The 25,079-nt window shown below is 37.7% G+C and overlaps 1 protein-coding gene across 3 annotated transcripts in view; it reads right to left on the bottom strand.

Moving 5' to 3' along the window:
- vasp (vasodilator-stimulated phosphoprotein) overlaps positions 1 to 25,079 on the bottom strand; it is a 40,697-nt gene that overhangs the window by 6,456 nt on the left and 9,162 nt on the right. For all 3 annotated transcript variants that reach the window (XM_015400974.1, XM_015400975.1, XM_015400973.1), the window contains exons 2-6: positions 7,809 to 7,980; positions 5,457 to 5,637; positions 3,699 to 3,765; positions 1,996 to 2,078; positions 1,302 to 1,576 (exon numbers count right to left, since the gene is read on the bottom strand). In XM_015400974.1, the coding sequence (XP_015256460.1) occupies positions 1,302 to 1,576; positions 1,996 to 2,078; positions 3,699 to 3,765; positions 5,457 to 5,637; positions 7,809 to 7,980 (778 nt within the window). The remainder of the gene's footprint in view (positions 1 to 1,301; positions 1,577 to 1,995; positions 2,079 to 3,698; positions 3,766 to 5,456; positions 5,638 to 7,808; positions 7,981 to 25,079) is intronic.

Here is a 25,079-nt window from a genome sequence, read left to right as displayed (position 1 = left end):
ACCTGCAATTAATAAAGATGTTTGATTCTTGATTGTTTTCAGGAATTGTTTTACTTTCTTCTAGTTAAGAAAATTCAGATAAGGTTTCTTAAATCAGGATGATGTACTTAAATGGATGTAAATCTCAATGTGTTTAAATAACTCCAACATAGTGGGCTGTATGGCCATAGAATATCATTTAGCGAAGTGCTACACACTAAGAAGAGAAAAGAGCCAAATGACACTAAGTATTTGCTGGCAAGACACTGCAGTGCCCGAATAAAGTAGCATGCACTCTCTAAATACAATGTAAAAAGGTCAGATTAGGCCCTTGTAAAATGCACTTTCATAGAAAAAATCTTAATTTTTAGAAAGTATGTTTTTAATGAGCATTATTACACTTTAGGGAGAAAAAAAAGGAGGGAGTTTGTAATAAGATGGTCTAAGCTGTAAAGCAGGAGCATAGTGATTGGTTGTGAGGGTGTATGCTGTAGGATAGACTGGTTCATTTTGTTGAAGTATTGAAGAAAACTCTCAAGACATCAGCTAAAAGTTAGCTAACTAAATCAGTTACTAAGTTTGTTATAAAGTAGCTAAAGATCTCCGTTTTCACCTTCAAGCTCAAAACCCAGTCCCACATGAAACATGACAGGTGTACAAAAAAGGTGTCCTGTAAATCTGATTCAGATATTGTTGGCTCTGTCAGTGGGAACGGAACCTTTATCCCGACAAACTATGAGAAGGGAAAGCATAAATAAAGGCAATTCTACCATATACTATGGAAAAGTATGAACACTTCTGAACCTAAATAATAAAATGAATTTTCAGATGGCTGCTACTTGTGTCAACAGTGATTGAAATGTCTTTTTCTGTTTTTTTTTTCTTATTTAACGCTCAGTCGCACAAACACTGATTTCTCTCATTTATAAGACGAGATGTTTAATCTCTGTTTATATACAAAGACTAGCTTGTAGAGCTGTGTTACTGTTCATCATATCCAAGCAATGAACACAAAAGACCTTGTTTTTTGTGATTTTCAGTTGGGAAAGTGGAAAACTATCACCTCAGTGACATCAGACTTCTCACCATTTTTGATTTCTGAGGTAAATGAAATGCAGGATTAATGTCCGGCAAAGAGAAAATATTTAAATTAAAGTTTAAATATTGTGTGTGTGTCACCATCTGGTTAACACTGTAATATGGTCATTGTAGTCATGGTAACAACATAAACATCAAGGCAGGTTGCTGTAGAAATTTCATTTATAGAATTAAAAAAAATTCCAAAAATAATAAAATAGGATATGATATCATCTGGCACCAACCTTGGACACCTTGCGGAGTTTAGCGCCTGCAAGGGCAGCTGCCAAGCCTCCAGCCCCCCCTAAACCACCGCCGCCACCATCATCTCCTCCTCCTCCACCTCCTCCTCCTCCACCTGCAGCAGGCAGTGGTGGTGCTGGTGGTGCTGGTGGTCCTGTGGGAGGTGGTCCTGGAGGAGGAGGGATGCCTGCAGCAGGGGGAGGCCCAGGGGGTGGTGGAGGAGCAGGGGGAGGAGCTGGACCTCCAGGAGCCATTGGTGGAGCTGCAGGGACATGGGCTGAGAAGAAAGAGAAATCATTAATAACGGTTTAATAACTTTTCTTGACGAATACAATCTACTAAAAAATGTTACGTTTCCAACACAGGAAAGCAGTCAAAGAATAAAGGTGGAAATACTTAGTTTCCACACCTGCAGGCTATGACATTACATTTTTGTTCCACTTTAATCAAAAGGGGAAGTAAAACTAATGTAAAGGTAAAAACTGTGTGAAGAAAGCTAGAAAATATGTGAAAATGAATCAAGACATTTCAAACAGAGAAAAATCACACTCTCCCTGTGTTTGTCTCAGATAAAAAAAAATCATGGAGTTAAAATGTGTTAAAATTTACTGTAACCTGGCTCTGAATGAGGAAAACTATATTCTTGTATAAAGCTGAGCTGAGAGTTAAATGCAATCAGACCAGGTGTTTCCTGACCTGCAGCAGCTTGTCGTTCTCTTTCCTGTCGCTCTCTCTCCAGTCGCTCTCGTTCCTGCTGTTCAATCCTCTGCTGCTCCAACCTATCAACACACACCTTTGGTAAAATGCAGGTCGTTTTCCACAGAATGAAAGTTGCCATTAATGCTATAAAACCTACTATTAAGTTAAAGCTGTGCTAGTTTGTGCCAGTATGAATAGACCTTCAAAATAGTATCCTTTATTAATAATGATCTGGAATTATTGAGGCCAATTCAGGTTAACAGGCCAAAATGATATTAGCATGCACAATTTTCCCGCATGCAACTTGTAATATAAATACTGCATCATAGCATCCCTTTTAATTGTAGGATAGAAGCTATATATTGAAACAATAATCGTCATTTAAATATTGTGGGCATCTAGTTTTAATGTTCTGATGCACACAATTAGCCAAACAGATGCTTCAAAGTTTAATTTTAGCTTCATCTGACCACAGCACATTCTTAAAACTGTCAAAACCCAATGGTCTCATTACTTTTGATTTATAAACAGGCAGCAATTCACTTTCTTTAAACATCACAAAAGCCAAATGCAACATGAAAATTAAATTACATGGGGTTATGATTCCTTCACAAAACTGGATATTTAAATAAAGAGAAGTTGAGTCATCTTTCATTAGTGTGTTAGTCTTGCTCCTGATTGTTGCACAAGCCTGTATAACATCGCCTCTGGCTAGAAATTACACTTTAACATCAGAGGAGAAGCACCAGTGGGTCTTTGGTTGTTTTATAGGATATTACAAAAGAGTGAAATGTAAATTTGGTAACCTAATTAACCTACAGCAAAAACAAATGCTCAGCTGGGCTAAGTGGCCTGATTCTGATTACCAAACATCTGCTGCTCTGCACCCCAGCTGCATGCAGAAAACAATGCACGCAGCGCCTGCAAATAGCTGTAATGCAGAGAACGCACACATGCCGTCAGGGGAGATGTGACTTAAAGCTGTATAAGTCCTGTTAAAAGAAACTTCATCATTCTAACAAACAAATTTTATGAATGTTTAGAATGATGACCATCTATTAAAATCCTACACCTGCATCGCTGTTGGAGGTTTTAAAAAGCTCACTAAGCCAGCACATGGAGCAGCTCCTAATTTGACAGACACTCCCTGTGGTCACTGTGCATCTTTCAGGCTGAACGAGATTAGAAGGTTAAAGCCTTTTCTCTACAGACATGCATGAAGCCACCTCAACAGGTTCCTCCTCATGTGCTAGATGAGACGGGCTTGCTATCTGCGTGACCTTTAACCTGACTCAAGAGTTGATTGAGGGTTTAGCAGTGTCTGCTTAATGCCGGCAAATCCTCCACATATGTCTGTGTGTAAAACTGTGCCAACGGGACAGCTGCAAAGCCAAGCCAGCTTGACTATAAACCCAGAGAGTGTTTTTTTTTTTTTTTTTTGTTGCTCTGGTGGGGAAAGCGATTGAAACAACTAGAGTAGAAAGCAACCTTCTGGGAAACGAGCTGATAATATCATTTGTTCCACATAGTCCTGCTGCTTATCTTTAGCAAAGAAACAAGTTTAGCATTATTCTGACTGTCACAAGCTGATATATTTTATCTTTAAGGGAGCAAACAGACATGCTGTAGGTAGCACAGCTAAAATGCAAGTGTATTTCTTAAATAGGAAGGGAATGGATTCAGAGGAAGACTGAAGATACCTTCGCTGCTGTTCGAGCTCTTCGGGAGAAGGTCCATTTGACACTGGGCGGGGGAGGGTTGCATAACCTGCAAAAGCATTAAACTATTTTAGAAAACTGTTTTCATAGGAGTGATAAATTGGCTTTATTGCACTTCAATAATCCTGTCATCCCATCTGCTTTTCTATCTGTAAACACTTTTTGCTGCAGTGTGCAAAGTCTGTAAACAGCCACAAATAGGTGAAGCAGAACAATAATGCTTTTACAACAACTTTATTTTTAGTAGGGATATTTTCATATATGATAATAAATGAAGTGTGGGAGAGTGCACATCAAGTCAACCCTACTTAAACTAAAATACACTCAGAGTGAGCAAAGTTCTCTGAAAGACGAAACAAACATTATAATTAGAATGGGGGGGTGGGCGCTGAATGTTGAAAAAACTGTAAATCAGTCTTATGTTTACATTCTATCACTGCTGCACTTTAAGAAATGGAAATGTCTTGAGAGCTGTACTGAACATAATTTCGTTTTGTATACACCCTGTGTGTACAAAATGACAATAAAGTCTGTATTAGTCCAATTGTGACACAACAACATGGACATGACTAAAGCATAAGGGGCATTATTTCTTCCTTTTTTCAAAAACTTAATTAGCTTTAATACTATCATATTTTTATCTACAGCTTTAAGTCAGAGGTACTTTCTTGGAAGTTTATTCATAGTCTCCCTTAACCACTTGACAAATGCATGAGCAGAAACCAAATGCTTTATATATAGAACTCTGATCAGTGGGGTGGAGATCATGACATCTATGCATAATTTACAGACATTAAATTAGGTCTCTGAACATGCTACAACCTTCTGTCATACCTAACTGTTTAATTTACATTTAACTCATGTGACACTGCTGCTCAACTGATTCAGTTGAATAGACAATCTAGAGTTGTAGCTATTAACTCATTTATCATAGATTAATCTGTCAATGTTTTTTTTTATTATTATTTAAGTTGCCTAAAAAGATAATTTCCCCCCCTGTAATTAATGTACCTAATCAAACAGGTCAACTTAAAAGAAATGAATTGTATATGGCTAAAATGGCTAATTAAAAACTAAATCCAAAGGGAATTGTTTTCCACCTTGCATGTAAAATACAGACATTTTGAATAGTTTATGCTCATTCATTGCTCTAAGTTGGTTAATCTTTCGGTGGGCGGTGTGTTTTAGAGTCTGCTTACTCTGAATAATGAAAATTGAATTACTAAATCTGTTAATGATTATTTTAACTAAACTATTTACCATACTGTGAAAAATCGAATTGGCTGTGTCCAAACATCTGCCCTAAATCCTTCAATCACTTTAAAGAGCAGGGACTATATAGTGGACTTTATAGTGAACTCAGTTAACCGACAGTTCGGACAGATGACCACTACTTTTCGCTTCCCGTTGGTCATGTAACGCCGCTTCCCCGCACGGTGCCTTCGCAGTCTTTGTTATTTGTTGCCACTGTCACAACAAATCCCATGATGCTTTGCAAGGAGAGCTCTTGCAAAGTAAGCTGGGATATATCTGCTTGTCTAGTCACCGTGGATGATCAATACAATGTGGGAAATTTCACTAAATAGTGCCATATAAAGTGATTAGGGCGGACGTTCGGACACAAGCATTATTTCATCTCTGAATAATCAAATAAAAAAGAACTGAAACATCTGTTCTGTCGGCATCTGTAGAATGATGTATTCTGACCATGAAAAACAATTTGAGTGAGAAGTGATTTACCTGCATCTGCCATCGAGTTGAGGACCTCCAGAGCATGCGCCATGCCATTGGCAAACAGGTTAGCATCTTCTTTGCTACCAAAGTTGAGCCCCCACACTTGTCTGGCATCTCGCCACTGATGAAAATTGGGTGTGGCCTGGTTGTATTTGAGCCCTCTTACGATTGGACAGTTTATAACCACCTAGTGATGAGACATAAAGTGTGATTAATAACTTAAAAGCAGAATTAAAGCTTTTAGTGTAAAGCATAGATAGTTTTTGTTAAAGAAATATAAACAGTTAAGGGAACTTTTGACAACGACCCTTTATTGTCTGCTGTTTATCACTGCTCAAGTAACACCCTTTAAAAACACTGAGATATTTTATGGCTTATACTCAACGTCCAAAATACATAAAAACCCGGTAGCATCTGGGAGCTACATCCTTTAAAAAGAAATTTGATGAAATCATCCCTGTTAACACCTAACATGATGGCCTGTTTTTTATTTCTATTTTTTTAAACAGATACTTCTGGGTTTTATTCCACTCAGCAGGTGGCATGAAGCCCGTTAGTGTGGAAAAGAAAAAGCTCTGCACTCAGAGTGTTGCTTGAATGTGCTGACAGGACATTTTAGTATTTGTTTAAAAGCTGCTGAATTCCAGTGAGCAGAGGGGAGGACAGGATACCCCGTCGGAGGGAACATCATAGGCGGCAGCATACACAGAATAACAAAGGCCAGCAAGGTCAGCCCCCACCGCAGACAGTAGTGTTTTTCAAAACTAGTGCTAGTCTTATCAAGAGGCCAAAACACAAAGCAGCTCTGATGAAAAATGCTTTAGTCAGGGTGAAATTAGAAACCTTGACATCTTCCATGTGTCTTGAGGGCAAGAAATACTTGAAGGAGACAGGCTTAAACCCAAAATATGATAGCAAAGAAAAACAGAGGAAGAAAAAAGCAAAAGCTACAATATTTGTCTTCAAATTTACCCCATGCTGTTTCAAATTGCCACCAGAGGAAGCAGAGTTACACAGCCCCATAGAGACAAATATAGAGACCTTCCTGGGTATCAAGCCTCCCTTTTAAATTGTCACAGGAAATGGTTGAACTGTTTCACTATCTCACAGGAAACATCATCCACTTTAAGACTTGTCTCCAGGGAACACTTCAGCATGCTGAATGTTTAAAGAAGGAGAGAGGCTTTGTTGCTGAGGGGGTATATATAAAAAAAGACAAAAAAGGTAGAGAAAGAGGAGAATAGAGTCACCTAAAGTCAATTTCACTCAGCTTTTTGACTGGAACAGTTTTATGTGCCGGGGAGCTACAATGTGGAGAGATAATGGCATTGAAACATCTTTATCTGAAGGATTTTTAACCCAAGATGCAAAAAACTCCAAAGTCTGAACTTAGACACAGCAATCTTGGATAAAGAAGGGATGTTGGTTGTTTTGGTGAACATTTTGTTTCCTTTAAAGCCCTTTAAAGGTCTCAGTGTTTATTATAAAAGAAAAATACAGGAATATATAAGAAATATATGAGAAAAAAAGAAATATATAAATAAATTGTTATTATTTGGTACTTTGGTTTATTCTTTTCTCCTTGTAGATCAGAGCGGCATTGATATGTGCTTAACTCTGCACAAACCATGCTGGTTTACGCAGAGTTAGCTGAGTGATGGAAGCAATGTTGGTTTGAGCTGCATGCTCCAGAGTTTAAACTCTCATCTGCAACTCTGGCCTTTTTTCTGCTATGAGGGTAACACAACTTTGACTACAAACCTCCCCAAAACTTTAAATCAATATACATCTAGAATAGGTTGTAGAAAGGGCATTAGATGTCTCTGCTTACGTTTATCAGCTGCCAAAAATCACACAAATTTAATAACCATGCATTGAAGAGGGCAAAATCTTGATTAAAGAATGCGACCAATGGTGGGCCAAAAACATGAGTTACTAGAGGGAAAAAACATGCCTTTAGAATGGATGAAAGAAATGTATAACAAAGATTTTCCGTGCTATGGATATGATGCTGGGTAGCTGTCCAACCGACATCATAATTCAAGCAATGTTCTTTAAAACCTCTTAATTCTGCACTGATCAGTGTTTGCAGAAACAATTTCAATCATTTCTAATAAAACGTTGAATCTAATCTCAGTCCAAAGCCCTGATGTGCACTATAAACTAAAAATAAATGAATGCCTGGTAACAAAATAAACAGCCGCACATTTGCATACTTCGATATGATATCTGCAGGACCGCATGGCTACACAATTTAACCACATGTGCACAGCTCACTCAAAAAGAAGCATTTGTAAACAAATAAATCCCCAACAGGTTTGCCAGACATGCCGTCAAACATTAAGCTGAAAACTGTACCTGCTGGTCCGTCTGCATTTTGCGTCCGACTATCCGGAAGGCGTTGGTAGTGGGGTTGTGATAGATCTGGACTCTGCTGAAGGCTTGGGCTCCAGTGCCTGCAGGGAGCCACTTTTTACTGCCATCATCATAGATCATCACAGTGGCCCGAGCCTGGCAAATACTCGACTCGCTGCAGAACACAGGAGAAGAAGAAACGGGTCAGAGCACAGCACAGAGGATGCAAGTCTTTGGAGAGTTACTCGCTTTAAGGCTAAAACTATTGTCATGTCGACATACAAACACAGCAAACGTCAATAGAAACCTTTAAAAAAAAAATAAAAATCAAGATCTCTGATCCTACTTTTGAATACCCTCTGAATTTCTGATGGTTCTGTGGAAATTCGTTCAACAAATGACGAAAACAACACATCATCAGCAATCCTCATCCTGTTGCGCTGTGTAACAGGATGAGGATCACAGCATTCATCGCATATTTCAGGAGTGCCATTTATTATGTAAACAGAGGAAGTGTTTTGAGTATGAAATATGTGTCAATGATCTTTATTACTTGCAACTTCTGACTGATGAAGCAACAGCAAACCTTCACAAAACTCTCAAACTAAGCCTGTCTTTTTTTATTATCCTCTTGTTTCTTTTAAAGATCTGTTTTCTTTCAGCAGTTAAATTGATTCATTCACTGATTTACTTCTCAAGATTTGGAGCAATGCATCCTTCAGGATTAGTTTATATCAAAGTCTGAGCTTTTGTTTTAAAGTTGTTCATGCTAAAAGCAGCGCCTCTGACAAGTAGCTGGAACAGAACGAGCAAACGCATAAGGGAGGAAGAACAGAAACTGCAAACACTGGATGGGCAAATGACTGAATAAAAACACTAGATTCTAAACAAAACCAGTTTCCGTCTGGACCAGTCTGGCTTCATTTTTCACCTGTCATCTCACTTGAGTCCTTCAGCCAGTTAATTCAGGTCCTACCAAAAACAAACTTAACTCGACATAAAACCGAGCAGACTCAAGTGGTGTAGAATGACAGACATTCAGTTTACTGTGTAAAGAAATACAGCAAACATGCTGTAAAGTGATTTCTGCAGGAAAAAACCATTTGGTTTGATCCAAAATGAGAGGAGGTGGTTAGACAACAATGGGGAATGACAAAGACAGGAAGCTGTGCAGAGTGTCGGAAGACAAAACAAGGTGTTGGAATCTTCCACCTGCTTTACATCATTGCTGAAGACGGTAAAAACGCAGTTGCTCGTGCTCCAAGATTACCGGCTAAATATTTATGCATGCTTTCTGCAGGCAGAATCTGGTTAGTGATAATCCATTCACACGGCAGTTTTCTGTACATAGGGAAGCATATAAAGTTAGAAAAAATCTAGAAAAATATTTATTGAAAAACAATATTATATTATATTTAAGAACTCTGCAGGTTTAATCCCATAATAGACAAGTTTTTATAGGTCAGACACTTTTTAAGATTATGGTTCGGCGACCAGAAGCCAGGCCGGTTTAACAACTCATCTAAAAAACGACTAAGAAATGAATTTAGTTAAACACGAAAGAGGGGATTGAAAGTGAACAGCAAACAGTGGGTTACTACCCATTCCAGTTTTCTATCATTCCTCCCCCTCATCTCCTTGATTACTTCCCAGGCTCTCCCAACAGTCTCCTAATCCATCTTTTCCCCCTCTCCCTCCATCTGTCCCACCCTTGATACAATCTGTTACGTCCGGTGACAAAGCACCAAAGACCCAGCCCACTTCCTGCTGCCTGCACTGCCTAATAAGGACTGCTCCAGTCTGGGTAATAAATGCCTGGAGAAATTCATTTCCCCTACAAGTTAATAACAATAATAAATAGTCAATATTTTCTCACAACCCTATCTGGCTTGGCTGCTAATAAAACAACTAAATCAAACAGAAGCTAATTGTGATAATTTTGTTCCCTTTTGTAAATGACATTTCAAGCATTAAATTTTAGGCTAGAACGGTCCCTGATGCTTACTTCTTATAAATGGGCTAAACAACATTTTTCAAGTCAGTTTGAACTTTAATAAACACGGTAGTTTTAGATTTGCTGCAAATCAGAAAATGAGCCCAATGTAAACACCAAACCCCTTCCTGTGATTGTGATGTCTGGCACTCGGCTTGCAGGGTGCCCAGAGTCATAGAGAGTATTCAAACCTTTGCTTCCTTGTTCTGGTTTGCAATGGCATTTTGATTTTCACTTCACTGACGTTCGGGCAAAGGAGGACAGCTTCATGGGCAAATGCTGGTTCTGTTATCACATGTTGTAAGCAGGCCATTAAAATGTGACACTAATGTTACCAAACTAAGTTAAATCAGAAAATAAGTATCTGACATTTTTAAATAAGTACACTACAATAAAGTGCCAACTTATTAGATATTCACTGGAATCCCGCAGATTGCATTATTAACCCACTCAGACCTAAAGCACTCTGTAGCCATGGAAACTGCAATTTATTGTGGAAATTGTTATTTATGGATTGTCTAAATAAAAACAAGAGCGAGAGATAAACTCTTGTATTTAGAGCTTTAAAGTCAAGCTGGCAAGAGATCAGAAGTGGTCAATTTATCTTTTGCTAGAGAATCTCCATCCTATCCAGTGTGTAAAAACTAAAAATTCCCACCCATCTTCAGTTTTAAAATGCGGCTGTTTAATTAAAATCACAGCACGTACTGAAGCATCAGAAGATATTAATTCAAAGCATTTGAAGCATATTGAAACCTACATAAAAAACACTTATTATGAAACAATTTCCATAAACTGGTTATAATGGCTGTCCCTTTAGGCCTCTTATTTAATATACTTATTAGAAACACAGTAATATCGCTCCAATGATTTAAAAGCTTTAATGGAATTAAGACAGTTTGTTCGGAACATGAAGTTTCCCTTTATGCTGATGATTCACTGCTTTTTATTTAAATGGAAATATTCTAGCATGTGTGCTACCATTGTGATTAATTTTCAATTTGCACAAAAACAAACTTTTTTTTTTTTTACAATAAATATAGACATGCTGAACCTTTCCAATGGCCATAACTAAATCTGGGAATCCAAATTACAAGAAAATAGACAAATCTCCTCACAACCATTTTCAAACAAACATGTCACAGGGTCACCCCCCCCAAAAATTGACAAAATTCATAAAATGGCATAAAACATGATTTCCAATGCATATCAGGTTTAGCCAGAGTTACACAATATATTGAATCAAAAATCATCTTAAAGTTATAGTGGAGGATTTTCTTAAATTTTTGAAGAAAAGAAAAAAAAAAAAAAAAGAAAAAAACGCACATTCACAACCCTGTACCCGCTCCCGACAGGGAACACCTATTAAACGCATGTGAGAGAATTTACAAGCCCGCTTCCCCTCTAAAAGTTTCTGTTTGCATCGCTCACACAAGCTTACTTTCCAAAAGAAGATTGGCAATTTTTCCATTATGTCAGGCTCACCACCGGCAAGTGAACATGGGAACAAGCATAAAGGAAGGCCTTAAGTAAACATTTCACCAGAATGATTGACAATTAAAAGGACCAAAGAACATCCTCCACTACACCTTTAATATCAGTGCTTGCATTCATAAGGAACTCACTGAAAGTAATGTCTGGTAAATTATCATGCTTCAAGTTTCATGCATTCCTAGTTTGCATATGGTAATTCTAACATTAACATTTTAGTTACAGATGATGCTAAAATTTTGAATACAAGTAATTACTCAACCATTTGAAACTGTTTAGTATTCCTCTAACTAATTTAAACACGTTCCTGATTTTGCATAGATTTAATATCAGTCATTATCTTTTACAAAAGCCAAATTCAATTTGGTACCCATCAATTTACATTTAGGAAAGTAAACCTAAAGTTTCTTAAACAGACTACCACAAATTCAAAAAAAGAGGGTGCACTGGAACAGAATTTTTTTTGTTTGTTTGTGTGGGGTTTTGTTTTGCTGACAGCAAATATTATCTGCTTTATAGATATCTTGATGTCAAGAGTTCATAACAGAGCAGCTTCACAGCTGCCTCGGCCCAGAACCATGAGAAATTAGTGACACAGAGTTTCTGTGCCACTGTGCACAAGAGGTCTCTTTCTACTTTCATGTCTAAACAAAGATGTGTGTGAGGTTACCACAAAAGCAACCAAATGCTTTTTTTAATCCTATCTTTAATATTTATGAACTTTAATCTAGATAAAGATCTAAAATGAATTCATGCTGTTGAGAAAATGAGTTACAGTGTAGAGAGGAGCTAATTCAGTGCCATTTCAGCAATATTCACAAGGATGTATTGTTCTGCAGACAAACACATGCTACGCATCCCTTAAGCTATAAAATCTCATATTTCCTGTCTCGACCACACACACATCCTTTCTAGCTCTCAGGCTGTAGCAGCATCATGAGAGACTGCAGTCAAGTTTGCAGCAGATTTAACTTTGCTAAATTGCATGCACCCATATGCGGTGCGCACCAGTACAGATTAAGTATGATGCATACCAGGCGGTCTTCCTGACTGACATACCTAATGGAAATCTGTTTCATATTAATTACACTTTGGGACCTTTTTATAACCTGCCATATACCATTTATGATTTTTAACATGCAACTTAAAGACAATATTAGTACTGGTTATCATCTCGTTTGTTCATATTGGCAGATGTTTGATTTGCTGGTGGTCAACAGAGTATTTACAGGTTGTCTCTGCTGAATATGATTAAAATACATTTAGCTGAAATCGTTTTAAGAAAAAATAAAATAATTGTATAAAAGCAGACTTATGAAACCTAGGGTAGGAAAACTAAACTAACCAAGACTTTTCTGGGATGTTGAATTCCCCAGCGGGGACCATCTTGTCCATCAGGCAGGGGAAACTTTTCCTGAATAAAACCTACATGAATCATTCAGGAAACTAATGTTCTCTTCATCCAGGGCGTGGGGTGCTAGGTGGATGCAGAGGGGGTTTATGGGAACTGGAAGGGGACACAGACATCGCACTGGGAAACAGATGCATATTTAATGGTGGAGAAAGCATGGGCTCAGGAGCGAGACTGAGCGGCCAGCTGCATTATTGATACAGCTAAGGACACTGAGACTGTAAAAAGCCAAGCGGCACTCGTGCATGAAAAGATGGACTTGTGCACACCCTCACACCTGTCCTACCAACATGTGTGTCCGTGCTGACCCTGCTGGCTGGGCTGCAGGGGGGGCACGTGACTGGCCTTGTCAAGAATCTGATGTAGAGGTGGAATAAATCACTACCGGCAAAGTGATGAAAAATCTTATTTAGTTTACTTCCTTCAGCCAGGATCACTGGTCCATGATTAAGGGAAACAGTCAATAGCTGACTCAAGAAATTCAGTCTCCTAAGCACAGAGAGCCCCTAGACAGGAAAAAAAATACAACTTAGACAACAGCTTTTAAAATCCATCTTAAGCCAAGGTTTTATTTTAAGGAAAAAATAAAAATAGCCAGATCCAAGTTATTTTTATATTTAAAAAAGCTGTCTTTAGTTTCTTTTTAAATCACAGCCAGACCCTTTAGTCAAGGAAGGGTTAACAGGAAACCACGGTGCACCGCTGGAACACATGCCCTGTAGAAAATGTCTGTATAAGGCTGTGCTGTCAGAGCTTTTCTCCAAATGAGCTGGCAAGTACAGTCAGGCCCAGTGGCTCTGTTTCTTCCCTCCATCTTTTTTTTTTTTTTTTTTCACCTGACGCTCCCTCTCTCATTTCTACCTCTTTTTTATCAAATAAAGACTAATCAGGATACACAGACCCTCTGCATTTAAAGCTTTTGATGGAAACCTTGCAGAGAGATTTGAGTACTACTAAAACACTGCATTTCAGGCGATGGATGAACTCAAAGCAAGGCATAACTAAATAACTGAATAAACTAAATAAATGGTGTCCACTCGCCTGTACAAACCTAGTTGGGTTGCAGGTGAACATTAGGGAACAAATGACAAAATAAAGTTGAAGGAACAATTCAAAGCAATTTAAGCTTTGAATAACTTGCAGAGCAAAGTTCATAAGTTCAATATAAAAAAAGAAACTGTAGAAACGGAGCTGCATAATATATCAAACGGCATCACTGCAATCAGAAGTTTGTGTAATATGTAGACTAGTATAAATTAGGCTATGTTCATTTATGCTCTTATTGGAATTAATACATTGGCCAGTTGAAAAGCCATTTAGTGACAGACCCTATTCGATAGCTTTCAGGAATAAATGGAATCAGTTATAACAAAGCAGTTTGTTGCCCTTGATGCCAATTTCAGGGATATCTTAATTTTAAAGCAAGATAATTGCATTTATATGTTTATTGGTATTTTGCAGACCTATTCAAAACCTATCAAACCATGGCTGCTCAGCTCAACCGACAAGGAGCTCTGGAGGAGCTGCAGAAATCCACAGCTCAGGAGGGATAATCGGTTGACAGACATTTAGTTATGCATCACAACAAATCTGGGGTCTAAAAATGGGACCTGAAACTTGCATAGAAACAAAAACAAAAACAGACTTCATATGAAACTACATATACAAAAAAAAAAAAAAAAACATGGTGTGAAAATGTGCATCCGCTCACACCAACTCCATCCGAACGGGTCAGCACACGTTGGAAAGAAGGAAAATTTGTAACATAGATACTGAGAGGGGAACTGAAGCCGGGTTCCATCATAATTTCTCTCGCATTTCATTTCACTTTATATGAAACTTTAAATGTAGATCGAATTTATAGGATCTGAAACCGCAGTGTGAAAAATGCTGTCCTGTGAAACAAAGTAAAAAATGGTTCATAAACCAGCTTAAATTCAAAATGAAAGTACGTACAACATTTAAACATTTCCATCATTTGTCCCCTTAGTGATTGACTGAATAATTTATACTACAGATCAATATATTCATGTAAAAAGGTTTGAGGAATTTACACGGATTGCTGTAATTATTTAAACACCACTGAAGCCCCTGTGCTAAAAGTGCTTGATTTTTGCTGTGACTATGCAGGAGACTCTGGAAATGGGAGAATTAGGAAACACATTTTTAAGGCTCACCAATGTTTCCTGACCAGGGATAATGACAGGTTATCAGCTGATCATACTCCATGGAGCATTGCACTCAGATCTATGTGCTGAACAGAGTCTAGTACTGGAGTGATGGACCAACAAGACCGGTGGCACCACTTTCATCACCGGTGTTTAATATAAGGAGGTCAGTGTGCATAACTTTGATGTAGAAAAAGATTAGCTTGGTGCACAGTTCTAACAAAAAAAAAAACATCAAATTTTAATAAGCAATCTATGTTACAAATAGAATCTTAAAAATTTATTTAAAATAGGTAGAAATCATGTTTAATATGGGTGAGAAATGGATAAGGCCTCAAGCTGCACTCAGTTTATTAAAGATTCAAAATAATTAACAAAGACAGGGAAGCATCTAAATCTATGTAACTGAAACGCAGTCATTTTTGCCCTTATTATAGTTTATGGATTGGGTTTCCTTTTCCAGGTTCCCTTATTTGCTTATAAAACAAACAATTAATATGATTAATCGTAATTAATTGATGATTGAAATAATCGTCAAAGAATTTAATAATTGATAAATTGTAAAATGGATTAAAAGGGACTGCGTAGAGACTCTAAAACACGCCTGTAGCCGACATGGCAACCCAATTAGAGCAGTAATTTAACCAAGATTGTAAAACAATGCAGAAATATTTTACATTTAAGGTTAAAAAAAAAAATAAACAACTTTTCTCGTCCTCTCATGCTCTGTCCACATCTCCTCCAGTGATAAAGGTTGTTTCACCTGGTTTGAATAGCTTTTCTTTAATGAAGCTGTTGCCATCTGATTAATAATAGATTTACCAAAAAAATAATTATCAGTAAAATTGATTAGCAAAATAAATAATCGTTGGTTGTAGTTCTACAATTAATTTACTCTACCTGAGGCCTCTTTTAGGCACAAAAACAAAAAGCTGTGAATGTATCCATACATCTGAGTTATCACAGTCCTTTTTATTTTTATCACAGTCCTTCATAAAGCACTGCCTGGATTTCCTTGTTAATACGATCAGTCCATCCATCACACTCTTTCATTAATAATGCCACCTTCTATTTACTGTGCCTACCAATCATATTTATTTGACTTTGTACCTCACTCACCACATCTATTTCTACTCTGTTAAAGGGCGCTTCGTTCCTGCTCTGTTAGTTGTGGTTGCTATGGTAACTATTAAATAACACTGATCAGCTGGCTCTTTTGAATACACAATGACATTCATGTGGTGCTTTAGATGCAGCACTTATGAATGGATGTGGGCGTGAAGCGGGCTGAGCGTCAGGTGGAGCCTTGGACGCAAACTTTGAGGTACAGCTGAGATCTATAAGGTGAAATCGCTTGGGTTTTTGTCATTATTTTCAAATGTTTAGCTTACATAATTTTTTAGCACTTTACACAATTTATATAAATAGGTCCTTGCCATGAGGAAGAATTTCTCTAAGCATGTTGACACAAGCAATGTAGAGGAAGTTCTTGAACTGAATTAAAAAGAACAAACTCAACCTTTTAGGCTATATATGATACAATACATCAATTAGAAAAACTTCATCCCCTGCCATGAAACATGCTGGCAGTAGCATTATGCTGTGGGGAGGACTGTCTGCAGAAGAGACAGGAAAGTTGGCTAGCAATGATGATGCAAAAGGGAAAAATACATTAGAGGAAAAACAGCTGGAGGCTACAAGAGACAAAAATGTTTGTCTTCATGTTCAGTTATAAAAACAGACTAAGAACATATGGTTTTCATCTAAAATAATACAATAAGCAGGAGGACTAGTCCACCAATAGGTGTTTCCATTCAGCTTTGTTGCTTTTTAATCAGGTGAATGATGCACAAACAACTTACAAAAGTTACAAAAAAGATTTGAAAACCATTTCAGTGACTAGACCTTAGGTGGCTGCATAACACGAACAGAAACCCCATAGATACAAGAGTAAAGAAACGCAATAAGTCACCAGATGGGGTTTTGTTTTGGAAACTATCAGAGGATTTTGTCCCCATCGTGGTGTCAGTTAAATATCAACTCCATTTCCAGAATTGATAATCATGCATTATATCTACCAACAGGCTGGAAAGACAAACATTTGACTGTTTTTTTTAGAATAGAAACTGGTAACATAGCAAAGTTTACAAGGAAGACATTCATTCATGAATAATTGAGAACAGCCTATTTCACTTTTCACCACAGCACCTGAAGGGTAGGCAGCAGGTGAAGCTGGTTAGGTCACGTTTAAGACGAACACTTAAGAGAAGTGAAAAAAGGAAGTGCTGTACTAGTGGAGTAACTAGGGAAAACCCAGCACTTCACAGCACATGAATGCTTTTTTGTTTAAAGTCTTGGCTGTGTAAGCAAAGAAAAGGTTTCCTCTTTGATCAAGTAGCAACTAAATCAATTCTATCAGTGTGTACCATTAGAGGAAATCAAGCTGCACGTTTCAGGGTATAAAGCGCGTTGAACTGAGGTCACAGCGAGGGCAGCTGCAAATAAATATTTTGGTAATCGACGGTCAAGATCTTTGCAGTTAGTCAAAGATTATTTTAATCCACCTCTGGTTTTTGTGCTTTTAACTTCCGTTCTCAGGGCTTGTGCATGTTCACACTTTCTTATATAGGTATATATACACCTATTCATTTTTACCTAATCTCTACATTAATGTATTAATTCCTACAGAAAAAAAAATGAATTAGAAAATATGCAATTTAAAGTACTTAAAAGTGTGGAGCTGCTTTAGAATGATTTCACTATTACTTATAAACAAAATCAAAATCTGAAGTACAATTAGACACACCTGCCATGGATTGATTTTTATTAATCGTCATGAGTTAAGAGTTTTTCTCTATACTCTTTAAACATGACAGCACGCCTGTAGTTAAATATTTTTCAGTTGTCCTTTAGATGAATTTTTCCAGAATTCAAGTAAATTTATAGTTGAGTAAAGGGGCTCAATGATTACCGTTAAGTCCGATTACTCAGCTATTAAGTCAGAATCTGTAAGCATCGTCTTATCACACACTGTTGACTCTGTCAGTAAACATACCTGAAAATCCACCATGCAGCAACGTTTAATCAGACTTGTATAAAGTTGCGTAGGCATTACTACAAAAACATTAATTAGCCCAATAAAAAAAGTTGTGAACATTACATAAGTTCATCACTTTTGGTGCACATTTTAGAGCCTCATGCAATCATTGCATTGCTGCTTTTCTCTGCCGTCTACATTTCTATCACAGCCGTTACGAATTCTTTTTTTGAAATGTCCTTCACGTTTTAGAAAATGAAAGTAGTGTGCTCGTCATTTGCCCCTTCTGATGCTTATATCTCAGCCACCAAAGCAGGCGCCTTTAAAGGATGTTTTGTATTTAACAGGCGTCCGTTTGTACCAGCTAGGTTGGTTTGTTACTGACATCCAAACGTTAATTGTGCAATACTTTCCTTTTCTATTTTACCACCAAAGCAATAAAAAGATTGCAATTCAATAAAATATAGTATTTTGAGTCAGAAAAAGGATCTTACACATTTTGAGCTCAATTGTTTTTAATTGCATTGATCTAAAAACTTTTTTGCCATTTTTTACCCCCATCAGCAATAGTCTTATGTATAATAAGTTCCCAAATGGTTGTCAGCCTTCTATGGCAAAGAATAAAAACAAAAACAATGCGTTGTAGCACAAACTTTCTATTGAAATATATGGATTTGTCCAAAAAAAATTAAAAATCTCCCTTAAACAATTGCAAAAAGTAGCTAAATAAATCAGGCTTACTTAATGGAGAGCCAAATTTCAACCAATCTGGACATTCAATCTGGAGCCACACAACGTTATTTCAAGAGCAAAAGTAAATGGACCTTGGGCCAAAGTTTGGACACTCGCGAGCTAGGTGAACATTTCTCACTCATTTAAAGCATTTGAGATCATTTCTTATATACTATCAGCATCGTGCCAGAAAACGTGACTTCTAGCATTTCGCATACTTTAGTTTGATCAGGAGTCATGATGCTCCCATACCTTACTTCAGTCAGCGTGTCTATGGTGTCTAACCAGTTAAAACATACAAGGCTTTCACATCAATAAAGAATTAAATTATTGATGAGAAATTAGCATTGTTATGTTTTTTCCCCCCTCATAATTCAACCAACTTTTTTTTTATTTAATGCATCATTCCTAAAAGATTTTCTTTTAGGTGAAATAAATCGAAGCTTGAAGGAATAACATGTGGTACAAAAAGCATAAAGAGAAGGGAAAACCGACTCCAAACTATCATGGTGGCTGTAAAGGTCTCATTCTCTAAAGCTGATTTGAATTTAAACGTCCCACACAAGCACCAGTTCACACATTACATCATGTTCAGGTCCCCGTCAGGTCACGTTTCCAGCTGCATATATTCATTAACTATCCCAGAGCTGTCGAATTAGTTAAACTTAAGTGCAGCTTTTATGGGATACTGCTCCCTTATACGGTGTTGATTTGCGGTTCAATGTCGAGAAATTGAATAAACGTGCACTCAGTGCAGATTCTAGTCATCTAGTCATTTACCCTAACAAGGCAGTATAGAAAAACAAGACACATGGAAGAATTATTAACTAAACTTGTCCATTTTAAAGAAGAAAAGGGAAGGATCTTTTATTTCTATTCAGCAAGATTATTTTAAACAAGGACGGTAAAGCAGAACCCCGTTATCTGATGAAGATGAAGTCAGCTTTTTTTGCAATAACCTTTGGTAAGAGAATAAAAATGTAAGTAATTTTCTGGCCCTCTTAGAGGTTAACGGCTTTAAAAACTGGGAGCCCCTTAGATCTTATTCAATGTTTACGCCATCTTATTTAGTTATGTTTGCGTCGGCTCGCTTAGCTTGTAGCTTGCCACAAAATTAACAAATACTTTTACTGAAGGCTTCGAGTCAGACACACAGAAACAGGCAGGGTAATTTAGCTGTTCTTTAACTCTTTAAATGATCTCTGAAGGAAAATCAACTGTTGTTAACCTCCCGGATTTACACTTGGAGAATTTTTTTAAATGCTGACTAATCGTTTGCAGCACACTTCATCACATTTTTTTTTGTAATCACTTCAGGAGCAGAGTTGAATTCCTTCCTGCTTCTGATGCAGCGGAGGTTGGTGTTTCAGGGAAGGGAAGAGAAAGGGGGGTAAAACTGGCATGCTTATTGCCCATATTTGGAATGAAGTTACCTCTGTCCTCCACACTCAGCTTAATTCCTTTTACAGGTCGGAGCACATCCTCCTCGACCCGGGCCAAAAACAAGGAGGAGGAGGAGGTCTCCTTTTTAGAAAAGAATCAACAGAGGAAGACTCTCTGTTTTAGGCTGCCCTAACTTGTACACCCCTTCCCAATCCACCAAATGAGACATTTATTTTCCCTTCATCACACTTCCTGCCTACATGGAGGTCTGAGTGTGTTGATGTTGGCCACATTATAGTCGACCTTTAGGACCCTGGTTAGTTTAAAACTGGGAAATGAGGCATAGACCAATATGAGATTGAAAGTATATAATAACCTAGAGTGAAAAAAAAAATGCCCTGGTTTCACCTCATTAACACAAATGTCACAGAAAGAAAATCTAAGACATGCACTGGGGAAAAAAATCAAAATCTAGATTAGCCTTTTTTCTTGAAATAAGTGCATTTGTTCTTGGATTGAGGAGGTAAAAGAGACATTTTGTCAATGGAACAAGACAATTTACACTTAAAATAAGAAAACACAATTGCTTTGTCTAATTCCATGTGCATTTTATCTAGACATCTTATTTTAAGAGTAAAAATCTTCATTCCACTGCCAAATTATCTAATTTATCTACTTAAAATAAGGGTAAATAAATTTAATTTTAAGACATTTTTTAACTTATTTCGATATAGTTTTTCCAGTTTGATCTGATTTCTTCATTTAACTCAGCTTGTCAGCAGCTTGCTAGCTTCCTAATTGCAGTTTGAAACAGCAACGCCTTAATAATAGAGCTGCACAGCACATGGATCATAATCATCACCGCCACATCAGTGAGTTACATACTGCAGTCGCAAAGGACTGCTTGGACACAACATTTGGCACACCACTGTATTTGAGGTTGGTCCTTTTACACTCCGTATATTGATAATATTTTATTGAGATGGCAGAACTTATCATCCTAAAGACAAACACCTAATTTATATTGAAACGATAAAGTTAATATGATAAGGGAAAAATGCAATTTTGAAAAGCAGTTTCCCTAATATATAAACTCCTTGCCTTATAAGAGAAATATGAGAGAAAGGTGAAGAGTAAACTGCAGTTTGCAGAGAACTCACAGGACAGGAGAAAAAAGTTATATTGGAAAAAGTCTAATATAATGCATACCTAATGAGAACAGTGTATACAGTCTTTGTTTGGCCAGCTAACTGGCAGTGAGTAGCAACCAGTGGAGAGAGGGCAGCATAGCTTTAATGTATGCTGTATAATTCTCTAGCATCTTGCATTGGATTTGGAGCACGGGAACAGCAGGACAGACATTTCTAAAGACTTTGAAAACAACCTGTTAGAGACCTTCATACACCTTGATAATGCATCTGCCCATGCCCAAAGGAGATAAATTAAAAACTAGACATAATTTGTTGTGCAGGTAGGAAAATTGAAAATGTTGGTTTGGCAACACTAAATATCCCTAAGTATACAAAATGATTTTTACCATGCACCAAAATATGCCTTAATGCAGACTTGGCTCCTCTTTAAACAGAACAAGTAAACACACAGGCCTGTGTTAAACATGTCCCTTAGCGTGGGGTGATAAACCTGGAGCGAACACTGGGTCAAAGTCTCAAAAGGAAGCCGGCAGCGAAGGCTTAAGCAAGCACTGGGTTTCCTCTGAGGGGGTTCTTTCTGATGCAGCCTCAGTCCATCAGCAATCACCATCTTCCCAGATAACAGAGCCTATGATCTAAGAACTTGAGTGATAGGAACGTTAACAATGGCTGACAGCACAAAGCTGTTTCTATACTAACTGGGGTCCATTATGTTCCATTAAGCAATGGACCCCAGATGAACCCTCTGGATCTTTATATATCCATTAGCAGTGCTGACCATACAGTACATTTATGCCCACAGTTAAGCTTTGGTTTCACTGCACTCTTAGCGGCAGACCCAGTCTTACTCTACAGAGAAACCTCATACATCTGCAGTTAACTACGTATGACCATATGCTGTTTAATTTTATGTGTAAATCCATTAGATCTAGTAAAATATGGCCAAATATTTTGACACAGATGTCCTTTTCAACATCCTTACCATCTTTATAACAATAAATGTTGGACATGTTGGACATTTGAAACTCACTGCACCCGAAAAATGTTTCTGAACTATTAAGATCACTTAGAAGAATAACTGATAAGTGCTTAAAATGATAAGAACAAGGAGTGCTGCAATACAGCTTATAGTTCCAAGATGTACCTTTAGACCTAAAAGGTTTAATGGCAACAGTGACATAAGATGCAGGAGTTTGTCCAGAAACCGGAGAGTCGCTGGCTCAAATCTCAACTCTATCCAACTTTAACGTCCCTCAAGAGCTAATCTTATTGACGGCTACATCATTCATGACAATGTAATGTATTACGAAGGAGTATATTTTCCACCGTTTCAAATCAATTGTTGGAGCAAATGTGGGTTTTAGATATGTAATAAAAAGGTCAGCGGGTTTGCAAAATGTTCATTGGATGGTTGCAAGGTTGGTTCAGCCTTACACAGCACAACCTTTTGGGGATGCATTGCAGTTTTCAGCACATACTACACATCTGCTACATATTCTCTAACTCATCCAAATAAATGAACAAAGGTGTTTAAATCACTCTAATGCCCCTAGGCATACAGACCGTTTCTTAAAACATTTGTGAAAGAATAGATCAGAGCGATATGATGCCACCTGTGCAACAGGTCCATTTGTTAAATGTCCTTGCTCCGTATTAATCCATCATCGATCATGAGCGATTTTGAATGAAAGAAACTGAGCCACAACATTTGAGGCAGCATAAACTGACAGTAGTGGATGCGGCAGTCACCAAGTTTCTAAAAGAGTCAATCCCTGCAGAGCTTCAGGCTTCATGTCCTTAAATTAGCTTAAGAGAAAAGTACTTTTCTGACTGTACTGTTAGAAGAATGCCAAGAGCTTTAGCATACCGAGAGATTTTGGACTCAACCTTGTGGGAAGAGTTTGGAGTTGGCCTCATTCTCTTTCTACTTCACATAAAGCCAAGTTCATAAAGAAAAGAGTTGGGTTTATAGAAGGTTGAATGGTCTGACCAGAATACTAACCGCAACCTGATAGGGGCAAAGACTGAGGGACAGGTTTTTGTGTCTAGTGTATGACCTCACAAATGCACTTCTAGAAGAAGGGTTAACAATTCCCTTAGATAGGCTCCTAAACCTTGTGAAGAGCCTTCCTAGATGAGTTGAAGTTATTATACCTTCAGAGGATGAAGCAAGGTCATATTGAACCTTGTGGATAAATGGGCCGTCACTAAAGTGTTACTTATTATTCAAGTGCAATACATTCATACTCTGTCTGGAAATACTGAAGTTTATGTCATTTTTTCACTAGCTGGATAGACTATTCCTGATGTGGAGTCAAGGTTTACAATGACTCTTTTGAATGACAATCATTCTTCAAGCCAGGCTGTAATCACACGATTCAACAATATAACAACATATTTTCTTATTACATTCAGAGTTAATTCAGGCAAAGGCCAAATCAAATCATTGATGGAGGTTGAACATGGGAAGATGTGTTCACAAACTGCTTCTTCAAAAGTGTTTTTCTCAGCACACAGTGGGTGCATGTGTTTAAAGGAACAGAAACCCTATCTTCTCGCTTGGTTCAACTGACAAAAAAGGAGAAACTTTCTAAAGTACTTCTCTTTAGTAACTTACAAAACACCAAGCTGCCTTGGTTAGATTGGAGCAGACATGAAACAAGATGCCGTAGCTGAATCACATGGGTGACAACAGTCATTTCTGAAACAACGTACCTACACACCACCTTAAATGTCACTCGATTCAGTTCTGTTACTGCTTTACTTATAGAGTAGGAAATGTGAGTTGTTTAAAATTATGACCTTCCTTAAATACCTTGTTTCGTTCTGAAAACGCCAATGTGAATTCAAAGTACATCAAGACCTGCCTTAGGAGCTGAGGCCTAATAGATGGAAGGCACCAAAATAAAAACAATATTTGAAAAATTCAAAACCCAAAAAACACAAATAGCAGCAGCTGTAAAGCTGTAGATGAAAAAAAATATTTAGCACCTTTTATATTTACACCTTTAAAATGCATTTATAAACACCACCCTAACCAATAAAACGTTTTGAAATACATTGTTGTGAAACAAAATATGCAACACAAAAAAGTTGCCATTTTAGAAGCGGTTTTTGTAATTCCCCCATTACTGTTTTCGCAGACCAGAGACCTGTTATAACAATTATTAGCAGATGTAACTGGAGTCCAAAACGACTCTGGTTTTAGATTTCCCCGCACAGATCACAGTGCTTAACTTTTACCTTCATTCAACACTGATGGAGCAGTCAGTCTCTGTGCATGATCATGGCTGGCTAATATTGTGGGTAGTGGGTAGCACTACTGCCTTGCAGCAAGAAGGTTCTGGGTTCGATTCCCAGCCGGGGGTCTTTCTGCATGGAGTTTGCATGTTCTCCCTGTGCATGTATGGGTTCTCTCTGGGTACTCCGGCTTCCTCCCACATTCCAAAAACATGACTGTTAGGTTAATTGGCTTCTTGAAATTCTTCTTAGGTGTGAGTGTTTGTGTAAATGGTTGTTTGTCCTGTTTGTCTCTTTGTTGCCCTGCAATGGACTTATGACCTGCCCAAGGTGTACCCCGCCTCTCGCCCGTAGACAGCTGGAGATAGGCACCATCACCCCTTGTGACCCTGCTTGGGATAACAGTGATGGAAAATGGATGGCTGGCTAGACAACTTCTGAGGATGTAACATAGGAGCTTAAAACCAAATTTATTAACTTTTTGTGATAAACCATAGCTCTGCTATCTGTCTAATGTCAGAATCTACTGACTAAATATCTTGCCAACGTGCAAAGTGTGAATACATAAGAAAACAAGTATATATCTAACAGCTCTATTTGATTTTCTGTGATAAAGCAACGATGCAATATTCTCGATAGGTTGTGCAGCTCTGTTGGGTGTCATGACT

The sequence above is a fragment of the Cyprinodon variegatus genome, unplaced genomic scaffold (genome assembly GCF_000732505.1).
Source record: "Cyprinodon variegatus isolate N-32 unplaced genomic scaffold, C_variegatus-1.0 Scaffold1168, whole genome shotgun sequence".
Taxonomy (NCBI): Eukaryota; Metazoa; Chordata; class Actinopteri; order Cyprinodontiformes; family Cyprinodontidae; genus Cyprinodon; species Cyprinodon variegatus.
Note: the sequence above shows the minus strand (reverse complement) of the source record. Positions and strands in the feature narration are given on the sequence as shown.